The sequence below is a fragment of the Portunus trituberculatus genome, chromosome 12 (genome assembly GCF_017591435.1).
Source record: "Portunus trituberculatus isolate SZX2019 chromosome 12, ASM1759143v1, whole genome shotgun sequence".
NCBI classification, from domain to species: Eukaryota; Metazoa; Arthropoda; class Malacostraca; order Decapoda; family Portunidae; genus Portunus; species Portunus trituberculatus.
In genome coordinates, this window is record NC_059266.1 from 7,488,283 (window position 1) to 7,511,568 (window position 23,286).

At 41.4% G+C, this 23,286-nt stretch overlaps 3 protein-coding genes across 6 annotated transcripts; 2 read left to right on the top strand and 1 right to left on the bottom strand.

Moving 5' to 3' along the window:
* The first annotated feature begins 207 nt into the window (after positions 1 to 207).
* Positions 208 to 1,222, top strand: LOC123502678 (protein LLP homolog). The gene is made up of 3 exons (XM_045251853.1): positions 208 to 364; positions 485 to 639; positions 913 to 1,222. Exons 2-3 carry the CDS (start codon positions 495 to 497, stop codon positions 1,140 to 1,142), a joined length of 375 nt encoding a protein of 124 aa, XP_045107788.1. The 5' UTR covers positions 208 to 364; positions 485 to 494; the 3' UTR covers positions 1,143 to 1,222.
* A 255-nt stretch (positions 1,223 to 1,477) lies between these two features.
* LOC123502674 (nuclear envelope integral membrane protein 1-like) lies at positions 1,478 to 16,576 on the bottom strand. Of its 4 annotated transcripts, none has more exons than XM_045251846.1 (10): positions 16,409 to 16,575; positions 16,039 to 16,125; positions 14,419 to 14,540; positions 13,864 to 14,062; positions 8,443 to 8,609; positions 7,935 to 8,049; positions 7,263 to 7,488; positions 6,694 to 6,855; positions 5,519 to 5,578; positions 1,478 to 4,295 (listed from the first exon to the last, which is right to left on the bottom strand). In XM_045251846.1, exons 1-10 carry the CDS (start codon positions 16,497 to 16,499, stop codon positions 4,145 to 4,147), a joined length of 1,380 nt encoding a protein of 459 aa, XP_045107781.1. In that variant the 5' UTR covers positions 16,500 to 16,575; the 3' UTR covers positions 1,478 to 4,144. The 4 variants fall into 4 exon arrangements, with proteins under 4 accessions (XP_045107781.1, XP_045107784.1, XP_045107783.1 ...); XM_045251849.1 differs by having other exon boundaries at positions 16,039 to 16,160; positions 16,409 to 16,532; XM_045251848.1 differs by lacking the exon at positions 16,039 to 16,125 and having other exon boundaries at positions 16,409 to 16,576.
* On the top strand, positions 9,008 to 13,286 carry LOC123502677 (COMM domain-containing protein 2-like). The gene is made up of 4 exons (XM_045251851.1): positions 9,008 to 9,279; positions 10,146 to 10,334; positions 10,628 to 10,736; positions 11,574 to 13,286. The coding sequence occupies exons 1-4, from the start codon at positions 9,106 to 9,108 to the stop codon at positions 11,729 to 11,731; spliced, it is 630 nt and encodes a 209-aa protein (XP_045107786.1). The 5' UTR covers positions 9,008 to 9,105; the 3' UTR covers positions 11,732 to 13,286.
* Positions 16,577 to 23,286: the final 6,710 nt, after the last annotated feature.

Genomic DNA, 23,286 nt, shown 5'->3' on the forward strand with positions numbered 1-23,286 from the left:
TTTATTTGAGGAATATTTATTGATGAATCGGTGGTATAAGAAGGGTATATCACGTGGGTGTTGCATTTTTTCATCCATTATGACACATTCCTTCCTTGAACTTCTTTTGTATTGTTGATAGCAGAAAGTTGAACATATTTATTTTTTATGTCTTATTATTTCTGAATAATCTCATAAAAAAGCAGAAGAAAGGAAAAGAAAAGAAAAAGTAATTAGGCTCGCAGTTCCGCGGTCAACAAGGGCACGTGGAGCATTAGACAGGCAAGCCACCAATTGTATTTCATTACTGCTGTGCCACCTGCTGTCCTCCTCACGCCTTGCCCAGGGTTGTGAATCCTACGCTGAGAGACAAACACGTGTATCTGTAAGTAGACCCATTAATTTGCTGGGGATATTATGAGTAAAGCTTCCATACTGACTTGCTAAGGTTTGATAAATTTGTATTACAATGAAAAGTGTATTATTTTGCACATTTCCTCCACAGGTGAGTCAGGATGGCCAAGAGTCTCCGCAGCAAGTGGGTGAGGAAGTGCAAGCGAGAGAAGCGTGTGCGTTATGGCAAAAAGGAGCTGACATCACTGCTCACGCTGGTGGAGAAGGCGAACAAGAATGATGTGGTGGTCAGGGATGCTGTGGAAGGTGTGTGTGTGAGAGAGAGAAGCTAATTAATTCCACTGTGCTTTACGCTTTTTCTACTTAAGTGTGATGGGAAAAGAAAAAAAGAGTACTGTAGTAACTCCTGTCTGTTCTTTGTACAATACTTCCTTTCTTTCATCTTTTAAGTGTGATGGAAAGTACTTTAATTATAAGGAAGAAAATGCATGCCTCCTTTGTACTTCCTCTTTTTTTTTAATCTTCGTGTGATGAGAAGCAACACACTAACACTAACAAGCACCCCATTATTCCCTCTAGTGGTGAGAGAAAAGGCACAGAAACTCCAGCCAGCAGAACCAGAGGGGGAGAACACCATGGAAGCGACCACCTCTGGCACCAGCGAGGAGCCAGTGCCAACCCTCCGGACACTCATCAAGAAGACTGGTGCCGCCCCCAAGTGGCTCCACCCAAGAAGGTTGAAGAAGAGTAAGAACCTGAAGAAGAAGAAGAGCAAAGCTAGTTCAAGGAAGGACAAGTTTTTGGGGTAGTATGAATGACTAAGTATGTGTGTGCATGTGTTGGTTATGTGAATGTGTTATGCTATGAAATATATGTTGTGTTTAGCTTTTCTTTTGTTTTGTTTTATCCCATGATGTGCGGTAATGTTTGGTTCAAGTGACGAGTAGTGAAAACGTTTGCCATGTTGAGATAAATCCCTTCAATACTGAAACACGTTTTTACCTTGAAATTTGTGTACGATAAGACCATTTTATTGACATTAGGTGATGCTGCACCTCAAGCTGGACAGGAGGTGTAAGTGTTGGGGGGTGCCAGCTTAGCTAGGCATAGTAACAAAATAAATTGACCAAAATAACAGATAATAAGTGGTGATTCATTTATTGCCTGATAACTGATGACGTTAATGAAATAAGTCACCATGTACATTTATTATGACAAAACACACACACATCACCAATACACAGGACTGGTACAGTACCTATCATTAAGTCTAATTACAGTATTTTGAGCACATACTCAAGGCCACAAACTGGCTTAACTTGCTTACAGGGTTTTTGTTTGGCAGACTGCAGGAAGACGCACCTCACCTAACCATTCACACTTGTCCAAAGAAGATAATAGTAAAAATAAATTAATAAGATCAGCATAGCATTATTTTCATTGTTAATGTTTGGCAGACGGCATTTAGACCCATATTCTGAAACGCTCCACTCTCTCATCACGATTATTTTCCAAGGACAGAGATGACAAGCCTGGTTTCTGAGGGTGTTTCTCCTGTGAATTGTGTAGTAATCTTGTTCATTTGCCATTAGAACCATAAAAACACCCTTGAAAACTTGCATCACTTAAACAGGAACCTTTTGAAATAGTGGAAGTGCAGTGCCGGAGTGTTTGCAAATATGGCCCTTTGACATATCTGGCCCAGGCATTGATTCACATTCTAGACATTATTAACCCCTTCAATATTGAGACGCATTTTTACCGTGATTTTTTTGCGTATAATTAGACCATTTTATTGACGTTAGGAAGGATCTATGGAGGTCACAAGATTAATGGTCAGAGTCTACACTATTTAAATCACCCAAACAAGTTTCTGAAGCTGTATAAAATCACCAAATAGTAAGCAGAATGAATATGAGAACACATCCTGATACTGAAGGGGTTAATAAGACCAGTGCACTCTTTGCCACTCTGCACAGCCTGGATACATATAAGACAAACATAATTTACATACAATATTTCCACAGCAACAATCACGGACCTCCCTGGGGAAAGTTACAATTGACAACTGCCCGACACACAAAAAATTATCCATAACACAGCCTTTTTTGAGTCGCCTTACACTACCTTAAACTACAAACACTGACCTACACTCCCAGATGCATAATAGAAGAAATGTTAAGGACAATCACAGTGAGTATATTCAAGGAGGGAGATGCCAGAGGAGAGGGGGAAAAAAGATTAATATTTCATCAAACAGTGTGACTTATGAACTATGAAATGACACAATGATGGAACAAATTACAGTCCTGTTGTCCAGTGTTATAAAGAGAAACACTGGAAACTCATGAGGTAGAGAGACAGGAAGAGAATGAAGCAAACACTCAATACTACTCTCTAATGCAAACAAGAGAAAAAAACTGATAAAGATAAAGGAAGAGAATGAAGTAAACACTCAATATTGCTCTCTAATGCAAAGAAGAGAAAAAAATCATAAGAAACAACAGAAGGGAATGAAGCAAACACTGAATACTGCTGTCCACTGTCCATTGCAGATTGACATAGGAAAGCGACAAGGGAGACAGACAAAGCAAGATGAGTAACAAACACAAAGAGAGAACAAATAATGAAATACTGCTGTCCAATCTTCAGTACAGACAAACAGTGATGAATGACAAGGTAGCAAGATGAGTAACAAACACTACACAGCAAACAATGAAATACTGCAATTTAATCTTCAATACAGACAAACAGTGATGAGTAACAAGGTAGAAACAAAGCAGGATTAAGCCAACACCCTTAGGCACATGGGAAGACAAAGCTAAGAGGAAGCCTACGCATATCAACCCTACACACTTCACAAAATAAATACAAAACAGCTTCTTCACACACGGTACTGTTAAAAAACATGCATACACCCTCCTGTACCGCACAATGCCCTGAAGCACACACACCATAGAAAAATAACTACTATTCTCGCTACTCTTCTGTCTACCTTCTATTGTGGACTATATTTGTTATCATGGCCCATCCCAGAACCACTCACAGGGCAGTTCAGGAGTATATACACCGGTAAGGGAGACTTTTAGGGGTCGCCAGAGGGAAGGGGCGGTGCATCAGTGATCAGACGCACCGTTGCCTAACCTAACCAAGCTCCACTCGTCCATTCACATCTTTTCTCATTCTGTACCAAAGGAAATAAGAATGTCTTTCTTATGTAACTTAGTTTTAAGTTATAAAGCTTTCATGCATCACTGGATAAGTTTTACACCACATGCAGGAAACAAGGTACGGTTTCTGCACTGCATATCGGAAAAAAGGTACTGATTTGTTACACTGGGAAAATATGGGAAAAGATGTACTGATTTTTATATTTAACACAGGAAAAACGTAAAAAAATAAGTTTTCACATCGTACACAGGAGAAAAAGGGGGAAAGAACTACTATTCTCTTACAACACTAGAAAAGAGAAAGATACAAACAAATGGGGGAAAAAAGTAAAAAAAAATTTACATCACAGAGAAAGAGAAAGAAAAAAAATATGGTAAAGGTCAACACCAAATTCACACGTACCAAAAAAAATAATAAATAAATAAATAAATAAATAAAAAAAAAAAAAAAAAAAAAAAAAAAAAAACCATACTCCACACCAGAAACACCAAAAAATACCAAACACACACACACAAAACAAGAGCAAAAATATGAGAGAAAAAAGAAAAGAAAAAGAAAAAAAAAAAAATCAAATCAAATACAAAATAACCCTTACCTTCCCCCCCCAGTCTATCCGTCCCCTACCCACACCCTCCTACCCCTACGTTGGTCCCCGCTGCTCCTCCTCCACCTCATCCTCGTCGTCGGTGGTGAGCAGATCCTCGTCCCTCAGCGGAGTCAAGTGGTTGCTTTCGTACGCCAGGATTGCCTCGTCATCCAGGTGTGATCCGCCCTCCACGAACTCGGCAAATCTGAAAGTGGAGCAAGGTGGAGTTCGGTTAGGTTAGGTGGAGTGAGTTGTGGTGTTGTGTATCTCGGAACTGTTATTGTTGTTGTTGTTGTTGTTGTGTGTTTTGTTGGAATGTTGTTGTTTTTGTTGTTGTTTGGGTGTTGTGTGTCTTGGTGGCATGTTTTTGTTGCTGTTGTTGTTGTTGTCTGTGTAATTGTCAAATCTGAAGGTAGAAGGTGGAGTGTGTGTTGTTGTTGTTGTTGTTGTTGATGATAATTTTGTGGTGTTATGTGTCTTAGTAACTGTTTTGCTTGTTATTTTTTGCTTTGTATTGTTGTCTATCTCAGAAGTATACTATATTCTTGTTGTTCTTGTTGTTTGTTATTGTTTTTTAGGTGTTGTGTGTCTTGGTAGTATACTGTTGTTGTTGTTGTTGTTGATGATAATGTTGATGTTGTTGATGTTTTTGTTGTTGCTGTTGTTGTCTACGTTATTGTTGTTGTTGTTTTGTGTTGCTTCAAGTGCTGTGTATTTGAAGTATGCCGTGTTTTTGTTGTTATTGTTATTTTTTTGCATTGTGTTGTTTACCTTTGAAGTATATTGCATTTTTGTTTTGTTTTGTTATTTTTTGCTTTCCTTCTTCCCCTCTCTTTCATAACCTCTTGCATTTTTTTTTGTCTCCTCTCTCCTTCATTCCTCTCCCTTGCTTTCACATTGTTCTTTATTGTATATCTCCCATTTTTCCTTTCCTTCCATACCCTCTTCTAATTTTTGCCTCACTCCCATTTTTTCCCTTCATTCCTTCCCTTTCACATCTTTTTCTATCTTCTGCCTCCTCTTCTAGTCTTAATCTCCCTCCCCCTCTTTCCTTTATACCCTCTTCTATCTTTTGCCTCATTCCTATCTTCCTCTTCTCTCCTTAATATTCCTCACATTCCTTCCATACCCTTTTCTATCTTTTACCTCACTTCTATCTTCTTCCTTCCTTCATCCCTTCCCCTTCACATTTCTTTCTGTCCTCTTCTATCCTTAATCTCCCTCACATTCCTTCTATAGCCCTTTCTATCTTTTGCCTTCATTCCTTCCCTTTCACATCCCTTTCTACCCACCACTTCCTCTTCTACTCTATCCTCCTTCCTTCATTCCTACCCTTTCATATCTCTATCCACCCCCACTGTCTCTCTATATATCTCTCTCTCTTCTACCAGCCAAGCCTCAGAGAAAGGGAAACCAGATTTGGCTTACCTTTCCCTCTTAGTTGTGGTACTCTGCCCCCTTTGAGGACCCCCAACAAACTGTACATATCTGTGGACACAAATGCTATTACTCTCAGGAAAGGCACACGCTTCTCTCTCCCCCAGTCTTTCATTACATAGGGTGTCGGTAAAGGAGATGTGTGTGTAGGTTATTAATAAGATTTTTCAAGGCTTCTGTGGTGCTAAACTGTGATGCAATGGAGTAAAAGGGTTTGTTTCTCTGTGTCAATTGTTACCCTGTCCATTCCTAGTTTTTCTCCTTTTATTTTGTTCGTTTAGTCAATCAGAGAAGCATTTTGAGGGATGGAGAGCATGAATTTGAAAATGACTATGTGTGAAAGTCAAGTTAGTATAAGATGAAGTAAACAGCAAGAGGGTCGAGGAAGGTGTAAAAATTATAATAGCAAGAGAATATATTAACCACATCACTCCACAACACTGTACATTTACTTAGTGGGGAAAAAGGAAGCATTTGAGAGATTAGAACATGACATTAAACTAAAATAAGTGTGTATGAGTGTTAGAATTAGCGAGAAAAAAAAAAAAAAAGCATTAGAGAGTTAAGAGCATGACAACAAACTAAAATAAGAGTGTATGAATGTTAGTAAATGATAAAAGAAAAACACAGGAGGGTAGGTGAAGTAAAATAACAAAACAAAGTATGAAATATTAATCAAAGCACCACTAACTCCTCAAGCTGATTTCTGGACCAAATGGAGGAAGGAGATGAAGTATTTGGAGTGTATAGAAGTTAGTATTAAGTAAAGAAAATAACAAAACAGTAAAAAAAAAAGGGGGGGATAAATGCACAAAAAGAAAAAGGGAAAAATACAAAGAATCTCAACCAAACCACCACCATCACCACCACCACCACCACCACTGAAACTATATAAAAGTTAGTGTAAGGTAAAGGAAACAAAAAAAGGGTAAAAAAAAAAGGGGGGGTTAAAATGTGCCAAGAAAGGAAAAATACTAAGAACCCTGTCAACCCCACCACCACCACCACCACCACCACCACTGGAACCAAGAGAAAGTTAGTGAAAGCTAAAAGGAAAATAAATGAAACAGGGAAAGAATAAAATAGCAAAATAAGTACCAAAATAAAAGACAAATATTAACTCTACTATTACTACTACCACCACCACCACCACCAGTCAGGCTAACCTCTGTGGGGACTGGAGCCTAGAGATGGTTTTCCAGGCATCACATTTGGGGGAGTGGCAGAAGGTTCTCAGCTCCTCCAGGGCCCTCCGAGTCTCATAGTTCCCCTGCTGTATGTACTCCTCCTCCGTGAGTGGCCGCACCTTCGGGGGAAAGCGTCTCCTCCTGCAGAAGATGTACGTATACAGTTTGCTTAATAAATCACTGTGAAAAAATAAGGTTTATATAGGAAAGAGGAAAGAGAAAAAGAAAAGAAGATGAGGAAGAATAGTGAAGAAGAGAATAAAGAAACAAAAATAGATAAAAATAGAAAACGACCACCACTACCACCACCAAAAAATGAAGGAAAAGAAAGGGGAAAAGAGGAAAAGAAAAGAAGACAAGGAAGAATGCTAAAGAAACAAAAAAATTTAAGAACAAAACAAAGAAAAAAAAGATAGAAAAAGAAGGAAAAGAAAAAGGAAAGACAAAAAGAAAGGAAGATGAGGAAGAATACTGAAGAAGAAAATAAATAAAGAAAAAAAATTGAAAAACTAGAAAACCACCACCATCACCACCACCCAATCCCTCACCAGTATGTCTGTGCCTTTGCTTTCCACTTGTCTGGCACACAGTGATAGGTGACCATGACCAGCACCAAGCCCAGTGTGGCCTCCCGGTACTGGCTACTGAAGAAGATACCCAGGAGTGCCACAAGCTGCATGCTCCACTGTACCAGGTTGATGGAGCGCTGGTCTGTCAGGGGGCCGTACCGGTACACCACGGCAAAGCTCACCAGGCCTGCCACCACCACGTACCCTGCACAGAGAAGTGATGGTTGAAAATTGTTAAGTAATTAGGATAGAGAGAGAGAGAGAGAGAGAGAGAGAGAGAGAGAGAGAGAGAGAGAGAGAGAGAGAGAGAGAGAGAGAGGTAAACACTGAACAAAATAAGTGCATTAGTTACAGACTGGTTCAAAATTCATCATATCAGGTTTTTAAATGGTCATGGAAAAAAAAAAAAAAAAAAAAAAAGGGAGAAAATAAAGAAAAAGATGGAGAAAATCAACACATTGGATTTCCACGGCAGCATTGAAATGGCAAAGAATAAATACCAAGAAAGAAAGGAGGAAAAAAGGAATGAAAATAAAAAAATATTGACTACGGAAACAAATAGAATAAAAACAAAAGAAATCAACAACATCAACCAACCACACAGCATCAGCATCACCACCACCACCACCACCACCACCACAGCAGCCTTACCCACTGCCACAGCCTGATGTTCCTTTACAATGGACACAAAATTCTGCCAGAGGTACTGCAGCAAGTAGACAGTGAGTCCCCAGCCACCCACCATCAGGGTCACTGCTCCGGACTTCTGCAGGAGGAGAGAGAGACGGGAGTGAGAACTAAGAGGAGAGGAGAGGAGAGGAGAGGAGAGGAGAGAAGAGAAAGAGGAGAGAAGGAGAGTAGGAGAGAAAGAAAAAAAGAAAGAAAGAGACAGACAGACAGACAGACAGAGACTCCCACTGAGATGCTATAGCTACCCCAAATAGTAAAAAAAAACAACCATAAAACACAAAATAAATAAGCATTACCAATTCATCTAATTCTTAAGTCACAGTGCGGATTAATATCTCTCAACCACCACGCTTTTACCTAGGAAAGGGAAAACTCAAGAAAAAAAAAAAAAATCCACTTAGTTACCAGTCCCCTTACAGATCCTAGGGTAAGCTAAAAGAAAGTGACACTACCACAGTACCACACTAACCTTGGGCACCATACGAGCCACCACATACACCACAATGAGAAGCGAGCCCACCACACCCAGGGAGATGCCAGTGGTGTAGTGAAAGAAGGTGTTGTGTGCCAGGTGTGACGCAGTGAAAAACAGCACCACAGATCCCACCAGCACCACCACACGCCAGAAGTCAACCCCTGCAGAACATAACACAGAAAATGGGTTAATTATATCTAGAACAGAGGGTGAATTAAATTTGTTCTCATCATAAACCATGTATTGTTATCTATTATGCACCTCATTGAATAAAGCTGAGAGAGAGAGAGAGAGAGAGAGAGAGAGAGAGAGAGAGAGAGAGAGAGAGAGAGAGAGAGAGAGAGAGAGAGAGAGAGAGAGAGAGAGAGAGAGTCAAATTTCCCGCCACGAGATAGAGATCCGAGAGAAGCCAGCCAACCTATCGCATTCCGAACCACTTTATTGTAATCTTTCCTTTTTTATCTCCAACTCCCATCCATAAACTAAGCAGCATAGGCTAAGTAAACCAGATAAATAAGTACGTCTTTTCTGAGAGAGAGAGAGAGAGAGAGAGAGAGAGCCCGCGAGGTAAACAGAGATCAGCTGACTGGCGGCGGTGGGCGGTGAAGAGGCGGATCACCACTCACTAATCACCACTTCACATGGAACACCACAACCATGGCTCCTGTCACTCTCCCCGAGGACCTGCAGGCCAATCTATCTCTGCTGGTGACGCAGGGGACGCCCGTGGTGAAGGAGTTTTGCCGTCTAGCCACACAGTACTTCCGGCAGGAGGTTAAGCCGAAGGTGTTCAGCTCAGCGGCCACTAAGCTCGGCGTCCAGCCCTCCCAGGTGACTAACCCCTTCAGTACTGGGACGCGTTTTTACCACGAGTTTTGGGTGTGATTAGGTGAATTTATTTGCATTAGGAAGGGTCTATGGAGGTGAGAAAATTAATAGCCACATTCTTTATTATTTCTATCCCCCACATGAGTTTCTAAAGCTGTATAAAATCGCTATATAGTAACCAAAATGAATATGGATATGCGTCATGGTACTGAAGGGGTTAAATTTACACTCACTTCTTGTCTCATTCAGAAATGCTTTGCTCTCTCACTACAACTATTTTTCAAGACCACAGAGATGATTGCGGAATTTCCAAGATTGTCTTTACAGTTAACATGTAGAAATCTTGCCATTCTGCCACTAGAACCATAAAAACTTAATTAAAAAGCTTTGTGCTCTCAGTCTCTCACCATGACTATTTTCCAACACAGAAATTATTAGTGGGGTTTTCAAGTGTTTTTTTGTAAGTTAATAATGTAGAAATCTTGTCACTCTGCCTCCAGAACTGTAAAAACACTTTAAAAAAAACTTATGTAAATTTAGATAAAGCCTTTTGAAATAGTGGAGGTGAAGCACAGATGTGTTTGAGAATACGAGCCTTGGTATTTACTCTCCCACTGGCTTAACTGTTAATACCATGTTCACCAATTTAAATCTTAGGTGCTGTTGCCTCATGCTGCCATAACCCGCCAACCCCCCTCCCCATTACAGCCTCATTTTGTGTTCATTGATAACTTTCCATGGCTAGATATTCTCTCTCTCTCTCTCTCTCTCTCTCTCTCTCTCTCTCTCTCTCTCTCTCTCTCTCTCTCTCTGAATCTTTCCAATGAGTGAGATGAGCTCATGTGTGTGTGTGTGTGTGTGTGTTTCAGGTGGAGGATGCAGTCCAGGCACTAGTGTTCCTGCTGATCCGCTGTGCCCAGATCAGCACCACCACCACTGAGCTGCACAGCCTCTCCACCTCCCTGGGCTTCACCGAGGATGCTGCCCAGGTCCTCGTCGACGCCTACACCAGCAGTGAGGTGGAGGTCAAGGAGTACCTCAAGTCACAGGCTGTTAAGGTACCACTACTTTGTTATCTGAGTACTGTAACTACTAAGAGCATAAGTGAAGTTGTAAGAAGGCTAATTATCACCCCCCATATTTCTCTCTCTCATTCTCTTCTTTTCTTTTCTCTCTCTCTCTCATTCTCTTCTCTTCTCTTCTCTTCTCTCTCTCTCTCTCTCTCTCTCTCTCTCTCTCTCTCTCTCTCTCTCTCTCTCTCTCTCTCTCTCTCTCTCTCTCTCTCTCTCTCTCTCTCTCTCTCTCTCTCTCTCAGTATTTTTGTCTAATCCACTAATGTTTCCCTTCACAGATGCCACAGTACAAGAACCTAGAGTGGAGATTTGACATCCTGGTGGGGTCGCGCTCCCTCCGCCACATAGCCGAGCCACTCCTCACACTGCAGCTGTCCCTAGATGCTGGTATGGCACTCTAACCTAACCTAACCTCTTGAATACTGCGACACATTTTTACCTTAAGATTTGTATATGATTAGACAATTTTGCCGACATTAGGAAGGGGATATGGAAGTCAGAAGATTAATGGCCACAGTCTTCACTAGTTCAATCACCACATAATTTTCTGAAGCTCTATAAAATCACCAAATAGTAAGCAGAATGGATATGGGAATGCAACATAGTACTGAAGGGATTAAGTTTTTCTGTTCACTCTTTTTACTTAACAAAATCACACCATTTACTTCACCAAACCACATCACCTCAAAAAAAAATAAATAAAAAAGACTGGATTCCAAGAGCTAACCTAAGAGAGAAGGTGTAACAATAAACACTAACAACTTAATTAAACAAAAAGTAAATCTCTATAATACAAATCACCACAAAAAAGGGTGAAGAAAAAATGACAACATTCCAAGAGCTAATTAGAGAGAGAGGAGGCCATAGAAAAATAGAACCCTTCAACTAAACTTCTATTCACACTCTTCACTGAAACCAAAGTGAAAAACCAAAACATCACCACAAGAAGATGGGGGAAAAAAAAAAGTGACATTCCGTGAGCTAACTAGAGAGAGAAAGAGGCCATAGAAAACTAAAACCCTTCAACTACACTTCTATTCACACTCTTTACTAAAACCAAAATGAATCAGCAAAATATCACCACAAAAGAAGGAAAAAATATCACCACTAGAATCTGTGAGCAAACTAGAGAGAGAAGCAGCTGTAGAATTAAACTCCTTCAACTAAACCACTATTCACACACTTTACTAACAACAAAATGAATCACCAAGACCACATCACCAGGTTCCGAGAGCAAGGCGGGGAGGGAAGAGGAGACGTGTGACAAGCTCCTCCTGCAGACCGACCCTAACAACCTCCTGCACATCACCTCAGTGCTAGAGGACGCCCTACATGAGGCAAGGACACACCACTCCCGCCGTGTCCAGAGATACCTCAAGTAACGCCGTAGGATTCTCTCTCTCTCTCTCTCTCTCTCTCTGAGCTTCAAATGTTTCTGGTGCATAATGATGAGTATTTAGGTTTGTGTGTGTGTGTGTGTGTGTGTGTGTGTGTGTGTGTGTGTGTGTGTGTGTGTGTGTGTGTGTGTGTGTGTGTTTCTCCTCTTCAACATTTATCACACTGTTCCTCTGTTTTTGTGTGTTTGTGTGCATTAACCAGCATGATAATTGATCTTTTCCTGTTTATATTTCTTTGTACAACCAATTACTACAATCCCTCAGCCTGTGTGTAAGAATAAAGGACAGTGTATACAAATTGAAAGCCTGTGTGTTTCTGATTCTATCTACATTTCTAGAATTACTGAGTTCTAGTAGCAGTAAATTTCAACTCAATATATCCTGTAGCTAAATTTTCTACATTCAACATCACCTCATTCGACCATATTTATTCATGTAATTACTTTTTTTCTTTTTTTTGTTGTTTAAGACCAGTGCCCATCTAACACACACACACACACACACACACACACACACACACACACACACACACACACACACACACACACACACACACACACACACACACACACACTTGAGCCTTCCCTTCACCACTGGCTGTATCCTGGTGTGAGTCAGTGAAGCAGGTGACAGATGTGAGTGATTCTTAAGAGTGTCACCTGATAACTTATGATTATGTACACTAAGATTACTCCCACCACAGTACACAAAGACTAGAGGACTGCCATGCCTGTATATTGTATGGTATGGCATCTAACCTAACCTAACCTACCATATCCTAACCATTTCAAATTAAATTCCACCTCAACAAAGCCACTTCATCTATCCTAACCTAACCTAACTTAATACTTTCAATATGCATTTCATTCTAAGCCAGCCACTTCACCCTAACCTAACCTAACCATTCCAATAAGCTATATAAACTACATTCCACCTCAACAAAGCCTGTCTTGTCATTCCTCAGCATACACCTCAACCCAGAAGCTTCCCTCTTGTAATGACTGGAGAGCTGTGCCAAATGTATGTGTGTATGTATGTTGGTAAGAGCAGGAATTATATTATTGGGGAGGCAGGGAGGGGTAAGGAGAAGTCATGTGGGTTTGTTGTGGAGTGATGTCATGTTTTTATAAGGTGGTGAATGAAGTGCTTGCTATGATAAAGATTGATAAGCACTTTCGTCAAGGCTGTGTTACTCCCTTTATCTATTCTGACCTCACACCATTTCTCTCTTGCCTTTCCCTTGCTACGTCTGTTCCCCCATAAGCACTTTAGTCAAGGCTGTGTTACTCCCTTTATTTACTCAGACCTCACACTCTCTCGCCACTCTCTTTCTACATGTCTGTTCCCCCATAGGCACTTACGTCAAGACTGCATTACTCCCTCGATCTATTCAGACCTTACACCAGTTCTCTCCTGCCACTCCCTTGCTACATAACTGTCCCCCAACACACATAATAGCTACTATTGCAAATATGTAATGTGATTTTTTTTATTTATGGGGGAAAAAGATGGGTTAAGAATAAATGGTTCTTACTTTTTATCCTTTTCCTGATTGTCCCAGTGAAGAAATGTATTTTTTTATTATGTAATGCAATTTTTTTCATCTACAGGAAAGAAAAGATTGACATGAATAAATGGTTCTTATCTTTTATCCTTTTCCTGATTGTTCCAGTGAAGAAATTTTTTTTTTTTTTTTTTTTCATCTATGGGAAAGAAAAAGATTGATAAGAATAAATGGTTCTATCTTTTATCCTTTTTTTGTTCCAGTGAAGAAATGTGGAGGCTTTTTATACGGGAGAGATTAGAGATGAATTGGGTGTCTTTCCTACATATCATGACCTTTTGGGAGGAAACGCTGATAAGAATGGAAAATAAAGAATAGAGAATGAAGAAAGAAGAAAGCAATTAGGAGCATTTATTTAGAAGGAAGGAAAGAAGATGACAAGATGAAGAGAGAAAAGTAAAAGAAAGAAAAAGAAAAGAAAATAGAAATAAAAGCATTGCAAATCATATTCTAAGAACCACTTTATAAACACTAATCACTTCTATCCACTTATCCACACACACTCTTTCACTCTCTCTCTCTCTCTCAACCTCTAAATTATCCAGGTACTCACATCGCGTCCTGAGAGCCACCTTGTACCCGCTGGCTGTCTCTATACCCACACACGACTCCTTGTACAGCTCCAGGCGGAACACTCGCTGGCGCCACGGGTAGAAGGTGAACCAGGATGCCTCGCTGTGTTTCTGCTTCACCTCAGTAGCATTGCTGCCCTCATAGTGGTGGAAGTTGTCCCCCACTATGTCCACACGAAGCTGCAAGGTAGAGTGACATGTGCTGTGATGTTTCTGAGGTCTTGTGTGATTTTATAAAGGAATAGATGTGAAGATAAATGTACACACAGGCAGAGTCAGGTATGATGGATATTGGCACATGCACACAAGCAAGCACACACACTCACTCACACAGATAGATAGATACATCAATGGACATGAAGATAAATTCACACACAGGTAAACTCATGTAAGATAGATATGCACACACACACACACACAGATAGATAGATAGATCGATAGTTTTTTTACCACAGTGTATAAGAATATCAATCAACATTCAAAAACAAACATAACCCAATAAAAAAAAAAACACTGAAAACATCCTACACACACACCTCTATGGTTTTGAAGAAGGTGGTGAGCATCTTGCGTTCACCATGGTAGCAGAACACATAGAGAGGGTTCTTGGAGTCTGCCACAATGATCAGCTCCCTCCCAGCCTGCATGCGGTAGTAATCTGTAACAGCAGGAGGTGCCTCACAGCCTGGAAACTCCCTTACAATGCTGTGTTGAAGGTGAATGGTAAAGGAATACTGATTTGAAAGGGGAAAGTTAATGAAGTCGAGGATATGAATGTATTTTTTTTACATAAGAAAAACTGGCCAAGAGCAACAGAAAGGAAAAAAAAGAAAGAAAAAAAGATCCACTGGCATTCAAGTAGGCCTTTTTTTTCTTGTTTTTAATCTTTTGCTGTCCTTGGCTGGCTTACTCTCTTGCAATAAAAAAATATGAAAAAAAAGGTAGTCCCTGTGTTACTAATCTTGTACTGCATGTTTTTAATGTTCCCACTTATATATATATATATATATATATATATATATATATATATATATATATATATATATATATATATATATATATATATATATATCGCCTTGAGCTAAAGTTTTCTTCCTTTCTTTCTTTTTCCTCTAAGTTCTTTAAGTAACAAGGCAACAAAGTGTATGTGGAGTGGCAAATAGTCCATAAGTGTTACTTCCTAAAAAAAACAAATAAATAAAAAAATATAATGACTCCTGTTCCAGCTAAGGAGTCCCCTTTCATTTTCACAGTGGGCCTTTTTTCATCATATTTTTTGTTGCCCTTGGCCAGTTGTCCCTCTTACATAAAAATAAATAAAACAAATCACAACACACCAAAAAAACTGAACTCTAATTCATTACGGGCTTATCTTTCATAGCCATGCATTTCACTACCCTCGGCCACCAGTGCCCCTCCTACGTGGTAATGAAAAATAAAACACACACTACTTATTACAATATTTCAAACTACAAAAGACAAATAGAGATCAAAATGAAGTAGCAAGACATCCCAGCGTGTGAGGCATCAAGGAACTGGTGTGTAGGTGTGTGTGTGGGGCTGCCGAGTCACAATGCAACATAATCTAAAGGAATAGTAATTTAAAGGAATCGGGAGAAAGAAAAATGGCTGAGAATTACCAAAATAGAACAATTCACCAACATGTTAACTATTGAGTGAGGTGAGTAGGGCTGCCGAGTCACAACACAACACCATAATCTAAAGGCCTGCTATTTAAAGGAATCAGAAAGAAAAATGGCTGAGAATTACTGAATTAGAAAGACAGGCCAGCAAGTTAACTACTGAGCGAGGTTTGTGGGGCTGCCGAGTCAAAACACACTGTAACCTAAAGGAACACTATTTAAAGGAATCAGAAAGAAAATGGCTGAGAATTACCGAAATAGAACGAAAGCCCAACACGTTCACTACTAAATGAAGTGTGAAGTTGTGCCGAGTCACAACACAACACCGTAATCTAAACGAACACTATTTAAAGGAATTAGAAAGAAAAATGGCTGAGAATTATTGAACTAGAAACTGAGTAAATAGACAGGCCAGCATGTGAAATAATGAGCGAGGTGTGTGAGGCTGCCAAGGGTAACAACGGTGGTCTGAGGGTGCTGGGATGTGCTTGCTATACTCAAGGGCAGTCGTACCTTTAGCCTCTGCTTGGTGTGGGGACGGGGTTGCCTCGCGTGGGTGTGGGTGCTGGCCAGGCATACCATCCCGCCCTCTCCCTGGATCTACGGACACCAAACCCTATACGACTGAAATTTGACTAAACACACACACACACAAATACAGAAAAAACACACTTCATTAATTAAAAACCTTTCATGTGTACACAAACAAACAAACAAACTCTCCCTTGTAACTTCCTAATGAACACACCTGGTCGCAAAACTTACAGGTAAAAAATAAATAAATAAATACACACGGAAATTTAAAAACCCTCAATGTAAACAAACCCACTCCACACCTGGCTCTTAATTAGCACACCTGACCACAGTTCACCTGGCCACTCACCTATGCCGGGAATCTTGTCCAAGGCTTGAGTCAGGGAGGCAGAGAGGAAGATAATGCTAAAAGAGAGGTACAGGAGGCGGCGTGAGTCCATCGTGGCCCGCGGGAAGTTCACCTCTCACTCTCACCCTCACTCACTCACTCACTCCACTCTCCCTCTCCCTCTCTCTCTCTCTCTTGGGGGTCTTATTTATTATTTATTTTTTTTTTTTAGCATTATTTGTATTGTTCTTTAATGCTTTTTTTTTTCTTATGTATTTTTCTTATATTGAAAGACTAAAAGATCTCTCTCTCTCTCTCTCTCTCTCTCTCTCTCTCTGAAACTCACAACTTTGCAATAATGTATAACAAACTTTTCTTTTCCTTTCCTCCACCACGCTCTGACTGTGTTTTAGTAGACGTTTAATGCACCGCTGCCTAATGAAGGTTGGATATTCTATGTAGAGCAACCTGAAATTAATATCATGATCCCGTTGAAAAAAGATGAGTGTGAGAAACGTTTCTTTCAAAATGTAGACTGTCTAGTACAGTGTCATTAACTATTTTTTGCAGGGGAGCCACTTCGGTTAAACACATTCATTGAGAGAGCCTCAGCTACTGCAAGCTAGCGCAACTCAACTAAATGAAGTAGTACAGGACTGCCAGTGCAATATAGTAAATAAGAAAAATTAGACATGTTAATATTACCCTATATATTGTTATTAATAGCAAAATAAAGGCCAAACTTACTTTTTTATTAATTAATTTATTTATTTTTCGAAAGTCCCAAATAGAGCCATCGCAAGCCGCGCAATGAATACTACTGGTTTAATACTTTAGGTAGCATCAAAACCGTACACATGTTATTTTTTAAGATGTCACTGCTATGCCCTTTAATGTAACAGCAACAATAACAACTATTACACATAATGTTTAACTACCACCATCTGTTTGATACTCCTCCTCCTCCTCCTCCTACTACTACTACTACTACTACTACTACTACTACTACTACTACTACTACTACTACTACTACTACTACTACTACTACTACTACTACTACTACTACTACTACTACTACTACTACTACTACTACTACTACTACTACTACTACATTCTAACGCTGCACAAGTTTTCGTTTTTCTTTTTTTCTTTACATGTTGTTAAGTATGATCATGAAAGTGATCCGCCGTGGTACAGTGGAACCATGCGTGCTTTGGGGTCCGAGGGGTCTCCAAGCGCACGGGTTCGAATCCTGTCCACGGTCCGAGTGAAGGTTGGGCTTTCTCACTCGGCAACGGTTTCCTAGCGGGCGGGCTTTGAGATAGGAGGTACCACAAAAAGTATCCCCTTTAGTTCAGAAATTCCCATGAAAAGCCCACATGGTATAAAAAAAAAAAAAGAGAGAGACGTACGTAGGTCCTGTATTAAATCTTATAAACACCACACACTATTTCCATATCAGTGTATGTGTGTGTGTGTGTGTGTGTGTGTGTGTGTGTTGCAGTACTTGATATAAAGATAATTTCTACAAAGTACATCCTGTGAGGCTCAGTGATTCAGTCACTCGCTAAAACTGAAAGAGGAGACACTCCCCAGATCCATGCCGCCATGAAGAACACTCCCTGCCTGTTTCTCCTGCTGCTGCTGCTGCTGCTGACGGGCGGCCCTGGAGGCTGGCCCTGCCCTGCCCTGGCCCTGCCCTGCCCTGGCCCAACAGTGCCCCACCAACGTCACCATTTCGGAGCCTGAAGGCGTAAGCATTATTCTGACTGAACCTTTGGTCAAAGATTCAAAATACTCGTTCTTCACTACTCAGCTGTACGTGCGGCCCAAACCAGGCTTCAAGGGAGTTACCCTGGTGATGGAGGGACCTGCCACTGGTGGTGCTGGTGGTGCTGGTGCTGGTGAATTGCACAGCGCCTGGTTCCCCCTGAATGCCACATGTTCCCACGGATCTTACGAGTATTGGTGGTGGCAAAGCTTTTCCCTTGTGTTGCCGTTGAGGTGGAGGTGAGCAGTGGTGAGTGCCGCCAGGCGTGCATATTCACCACCACATTAACCAACCCCGCAGTGCTGCGTGTCATTGGTCACGGCCCCTCAGCCTGGAGACGCAACATTCCAGACACCCGATGCAACACCACACTAATGAAGACTGCCGAGCTGAAACGAAATCTGCATATGTCCTGCTCATTGTTCCCTTCCCATACCACACCCATGCGCCCAGCCACGTCCACGCTCCCTGCCAAGTCCACGCTCCCTGCCACGCCCACGATACCTGCTGTGGAAGCAAGGAACCTGATCAAGGCAGAGTCAAGGTCAATGTTTGCGGGCCTTGTTGGTGTTGCTGTTCTTGTTGTGGTGGTGGTGGTGGTGACCATTGTGTACATGCTGGTGTGGCTGCGGGCGATGCTGTGGCAGGGCCTCATGCAGGAGTGAGCACTGAGCACCCAGCACGGCCCGGTGTCTTCCGCACACCGACAAACCCTGGAACTCCCTGCCTGCTTCTGTATTTCCATCTCGTTATGACCTGAACTCACTGAAGAGGGAGGATTCAAGAAATCTATCCCATTATCCCACACATAAATATTCTTATTGTATACAATGAATTAGGATGAAAAGTTCTCAGGATAACACTTGCATAACAAATCAGTACATTCACTGTGTTATTGTGACAATGTATGGTCTAATTTTCTTGTAATCTCTCTTTGTGCTTCAATATATGCTGATTCAAAACTTTCCGCTTGTTTTCTTTTCTTTTCTTTTCTTACAGTGATATTTTCCTCCCATGCTAGATTCATTTGTTTCCTCTTCATTTAGTTTTGTTTTCCGCTGTGTATTGTCGGAGCGAGGTCAGGGATTTTGTCCACACGCAGACTGGAGATGGAATTAGACTGAAACAAGACGTCTCTCTCTCTCTCTCTCTCTCTCTCTCTCTCTCTCTCTCTCTCTCTCTCTCTCTCTCTCTCTCTCTCTCAGCAAAAGCCCTTTTATGGTGACAATTTTTCTTTCGTTTTTTACTTTTTTTTTTTTTTTTTTTTTTTCTTTTTTCTAACGCTGCCTTCCATACTTGAGCATCAAAACTGTGCGGATGTCATTTTTTAGGAACATTGCTATGCCCATTAATGTAACAACAACAATAACTACTACTACTACTACTACTACTACTACTACTACTACTTCTACTACTACTACGTACATTATCATCCTGCACAAGATTTTTTTTTTTTTATGTTGTTTGGGATGATATATTTTTTTTTATATTATTTGATAGTGAAGGATTGTTTCAACGCCTTACATCGCTCCTGTATTAAATCTTACAAACACCACATACTATTTCCATATCAATGTGTGTGTGTGTGTGTGTGTGTGTGTGTGTGTATTTACCTAGTTGTATTTACCTAGTTGTAGTTTTACAGGGCCTGGGCTTTATGCTCGTGTGGTCCCGTCTCCATATCTACACTTATCCAATTTTTCTTTAAAACTATGTACACTCTTTGCTGATACCACTTCCTCACTCAAACTGTTCCAAGTCTCAACACATCTTTGCGGGAAACTAAATCTTTTTAACATCTCTCAGACATCGTCCCTTCCTTAGTTTCTTACTATGCGATCTTGTGCTTCTAAAGTCATATTCTTCTCTCAGGATCAGTTTCTCATTATCCACTTCATCCATTCCGTTAATCAATTTATAAACTTGTATCAGATCCCCTCTCTCTCTTCTCTGCTCCAAGGTTGGTAGATCCATTGCCTTTAGTCTCTCCTCATATGCCATCCCTTTAAATTCTGGAACCATTCTTGTAGCCATTTTTGTAGTCTCTCTAATTTTCTTATGTGTTTCTTTTATGGGAGTCCACACAACTCCTGCATATTCCAATCTAGGTCTTATTTTAGTACTTATCAATTTCTTCATCATTTCCTTGTCCATATAGTGAAATGCTACTCCAATATTCCTTAGCAAATTATACGTCTCTCTGAAAATTCTATCAATATGGCTAACCGGTTGATTATTTTCTTCCATTGTCACTCCCAAGTCCTTTTCCTTTTTACTTTTTCTAGTTCTACTCCATCTCCCATCTTATAGATTCCCACTGGTCGTCTTTCACTTTTTCCCATTTCCATGACATGGCTTTTGTCCACATTGAATTCCATCTCCCATTTTTGCTCCATTTCCAGATCTTGTTTAAGTCTTCCTGTAGTATTTCACAATCCTCTTTTGTTTAATGACTCTGCACAGTTTCGCATCGTCCGCAAACAGATTTATGTAGCTGTTCACTCCCTCTGGCATGTCATTTATATATACGAGAAAAGTATTGGTGCCAATACTGACCCCTGTGGCACTCCGCTGTCTACTGTTCTCCACTTGGACTTCATATCTTTAACTATCGTCCTTATTTCTCTCCCCTTAAGTAATTCTTCATCCATCTCAATGTGCTTCCTTTTAAGCCACCCTTCTCCTCTAACTTCCATAGTAATCTTTCATGTGGCACTTTATCAAAAGCCTTTTTTAGATCTAAATAAATACAGTCAACCCATCCCTCTCTCTCTTGTACTTTATCAACTATTCTAGAGTAGAAACTCAATAAATTTGTCACACATGACCGACCTTTTCTAAAACCAAATTGGCTATTTGATAATATTTTGTTGTGTGTGTGTGTGTGTGTGTGTGTGTGTGTGTGTGTGTGTGTGTGTGTGTGTGTGTGTTACAGGACTTGATATCATAAAGATCATCTCTACGGAGGGCATCCTGTGAGGCTCAGTGATTCAGTCACTCGCTAAAACTGAAAGAGGAGACACTCCCCAGATCCATGCCGCCATGAAGAACACTCCCTGCCTGTTTCTCCTGCTGCTGCTGCTGACGGGCGGCCCTGGAGGCTGGCCCTGCCCTGCCCTGGCCCAACAGTGCCCCACCAACGTCACCATTTCGGAGCCTGAAGGCGTAAGCATTATTCTGACTGAACCTTTAAAGGTCAAAGATTCAAAATACTCGTTCTTCACTACTCAGCTGTACGTGCGGCCCAAACCAGGCTTCAAGGGAGTTACCCTGATGATGGAGGAACCTGCCACTGGTGGTGCTGGTGGTGCTTGTGCTGGTGGTGCTGGTGCTGGTGAATTGCACAGCGCCTGGTTCCCCCTGAATACCACATGTTCCCACGGATCTTACGAGTATTGGGAGGTATTGGTGGTGGCAAAGCTTTTCCCTTGTGTTGCCGTTGAGGTGGAGGTGAGCAGTGGTGAGTGCCGCCAGGCGTGCATATTCACCACCACATTAACCAACCCCGCAGTGCTGCGTGTCTTTGGTCACGGCCCCTCAGCCTGGAGACGCAACATTCCAGACACCCGATGCAACACCACACTAATGAAGACTGCCGAGCTGAAACGAAATCTGCATATGTCCTGCTCATTGTTCCCTTCCCATACCACACCCATGCGCCCAGCCACGTCCACGCTCCCTGCCAAGTCCACGCTCCCTGCCACGCCCACGACACCTGCTGTGGAAGCAAGGAACCTGATCAAGGCAGAGTCAAGGTCAATGTTTGCGGGCCTTGTTGGTGTTGCTGTTCTTGTTGTGGTGGTGGTGGTGGTGACCATTGTGTACATGCTGGTGTGGCTGCGGGCGATGCTGTGGCAGGGCCTCATGCAGGAGTGAGCACTGAGCACCCAGCACGGCCCGGTGTCTTCCGCACACCGACAAACCCTGGAACTCCCTGCCTGCTTCTGTATTTCCATCTCGTTATGACCTGAACTCACTGAAGAGGGAGGATTCAAGAAATCTATCCCATTATCCCACACATAAATATTCTTATTGTATACAATGAATTAGGATGAAAAGTTCTCAGGATAACACTTGCATAACAAATCAGTACATTCACTGTGTTATTGTGACAATGTATGGTCTAATTTTCTTGTAATCTCTCTTTGTGCTTCAATATATGCTGATTCAAAACTTTCCGCTTGTTTTCTTTTCTTTTCTTTTCTTACAGTGATATTTTCCTCCCATGCTAGATTCATTTGTTTCCTCTTCATTTAGTTTTGTTTTCCGCTGTGCATTGTCGGAGCGAGGTCGGAGATTTTGTCCACACGCAGACTGGAGATGGAATTAGACTGAAACAAGACGTCTCTCTCTCTCTCTCTCTCTCTCTCTCTCTCTCTCTCTCTCTCTCTCTCTCTCTCTCTCAGGCTCAGCACAAGCCCTGTTTTTCTTTCGTTTTTCATCCTTTTTGTTATTTTTAAACGCTGCTTTCCACATTCTCATTTCTTAACACTGGCTTAGATATTTTGTATTTTAAACCTGGCTTAGATCATTTGCGTCCCTTCTCAACGCTGGTGCTTCGGTGTGACATGAGGTGAACGGAGGAGCGAGTGAGGTGAGCAGCGCTGAGTCACGCTCGTTCAATAATCCTGTCACTTTGGGTTGTACATTACACACACACACACACACACACACACACACACACACACACACACACACACACACACACACACACACCTCCCCTTACCCCCATTTCTTCCTTGTCTCTCCCTCACCTCCCCACCATCGTCTAGTCACGAAATTGAGGGGAGGTTTACACACACACACACACACACACACACACACACACACACACACACACACACACACACACACACCTCCCCTTACCCCCATTTCTTCCTTGTCTCTCCCTCACCTCCCCACCATCGTCTAGTCACGAAATTGAGGGGAGGTTTACACACACACACACACACACACACACACACACACACACATTAAGCAGCAGGAAGGGGGGAGTCAAAGGGCGAGAGAGGGGAAAGGGAAGGGAGAAAAAGGGAGGGAGGAAGAAGGGAGGAAGGAATGAAAGGAAGGAGAGGGAATGTCAGTCAGTTAGTGTTGTGAGGCAGCCACGGCAGCAAGGTGAGACGCA

Bases quoted from the DNA above. Each gene is read 5' to 3' on its own strand.
- LOC123502678 (XM_045251853.1), top strand. From the start codon at position 495: ATGGCCAAGAGTCTCCGCAGCAAGTGGGTGAGGAAGTGCAAGCGAGAG. The intron at 640-912 runs GTGTGTGTGTGA...TATTCCCTCTAG, and splicing joins GGTCAGGGATGCTGTGGAAG to TGGTGAGAGAAAAGGCACAG.
- LOC123502674 (XM_045251846.1), bottom strand. From the start codon at position 16,499: ATGGACTCACGCCGCCTCCTGTACCTCTCTTTTAGCATTATCTTCCTC. The intron at 6,856-7,262 runs GTGAGGGATTGG...CATCTTCTGCAG, and splicing joins GCAAAGGCACAGACATACTG to GAGGAGACGCTTTCCCCCGA. The intron at 5,579-6,693 runs GTTAGCCTGACT...TTGTGTCCACAG, and splicing joins AGGCTCCAGTCCCCACAGAG to ATATGTACAGTTTGTTGGGG.
- LOC123502677 (XM_045251851.1), top strand. From the start codon at position 9,106: ATGGCTCCTGTCACTCTCCCCGAGGACCTGCAGGCCAATCTATCTCTG. The intron at 9,280-10,145 runs GTGACTAACCCC...TGTGTGTTTCAG, and splicing joins TCGGCGTCCAGCCCTCCCAG to GTGGAGGATGCAGTCCAGGC. The intron at 10,737-11,573 runs GTATGGCACTCT...CCACATCACCAG, and splicing joins GCAGCTGTCCCTAGATGCTG to GTTCCGAGAGCAAGGCGGGG.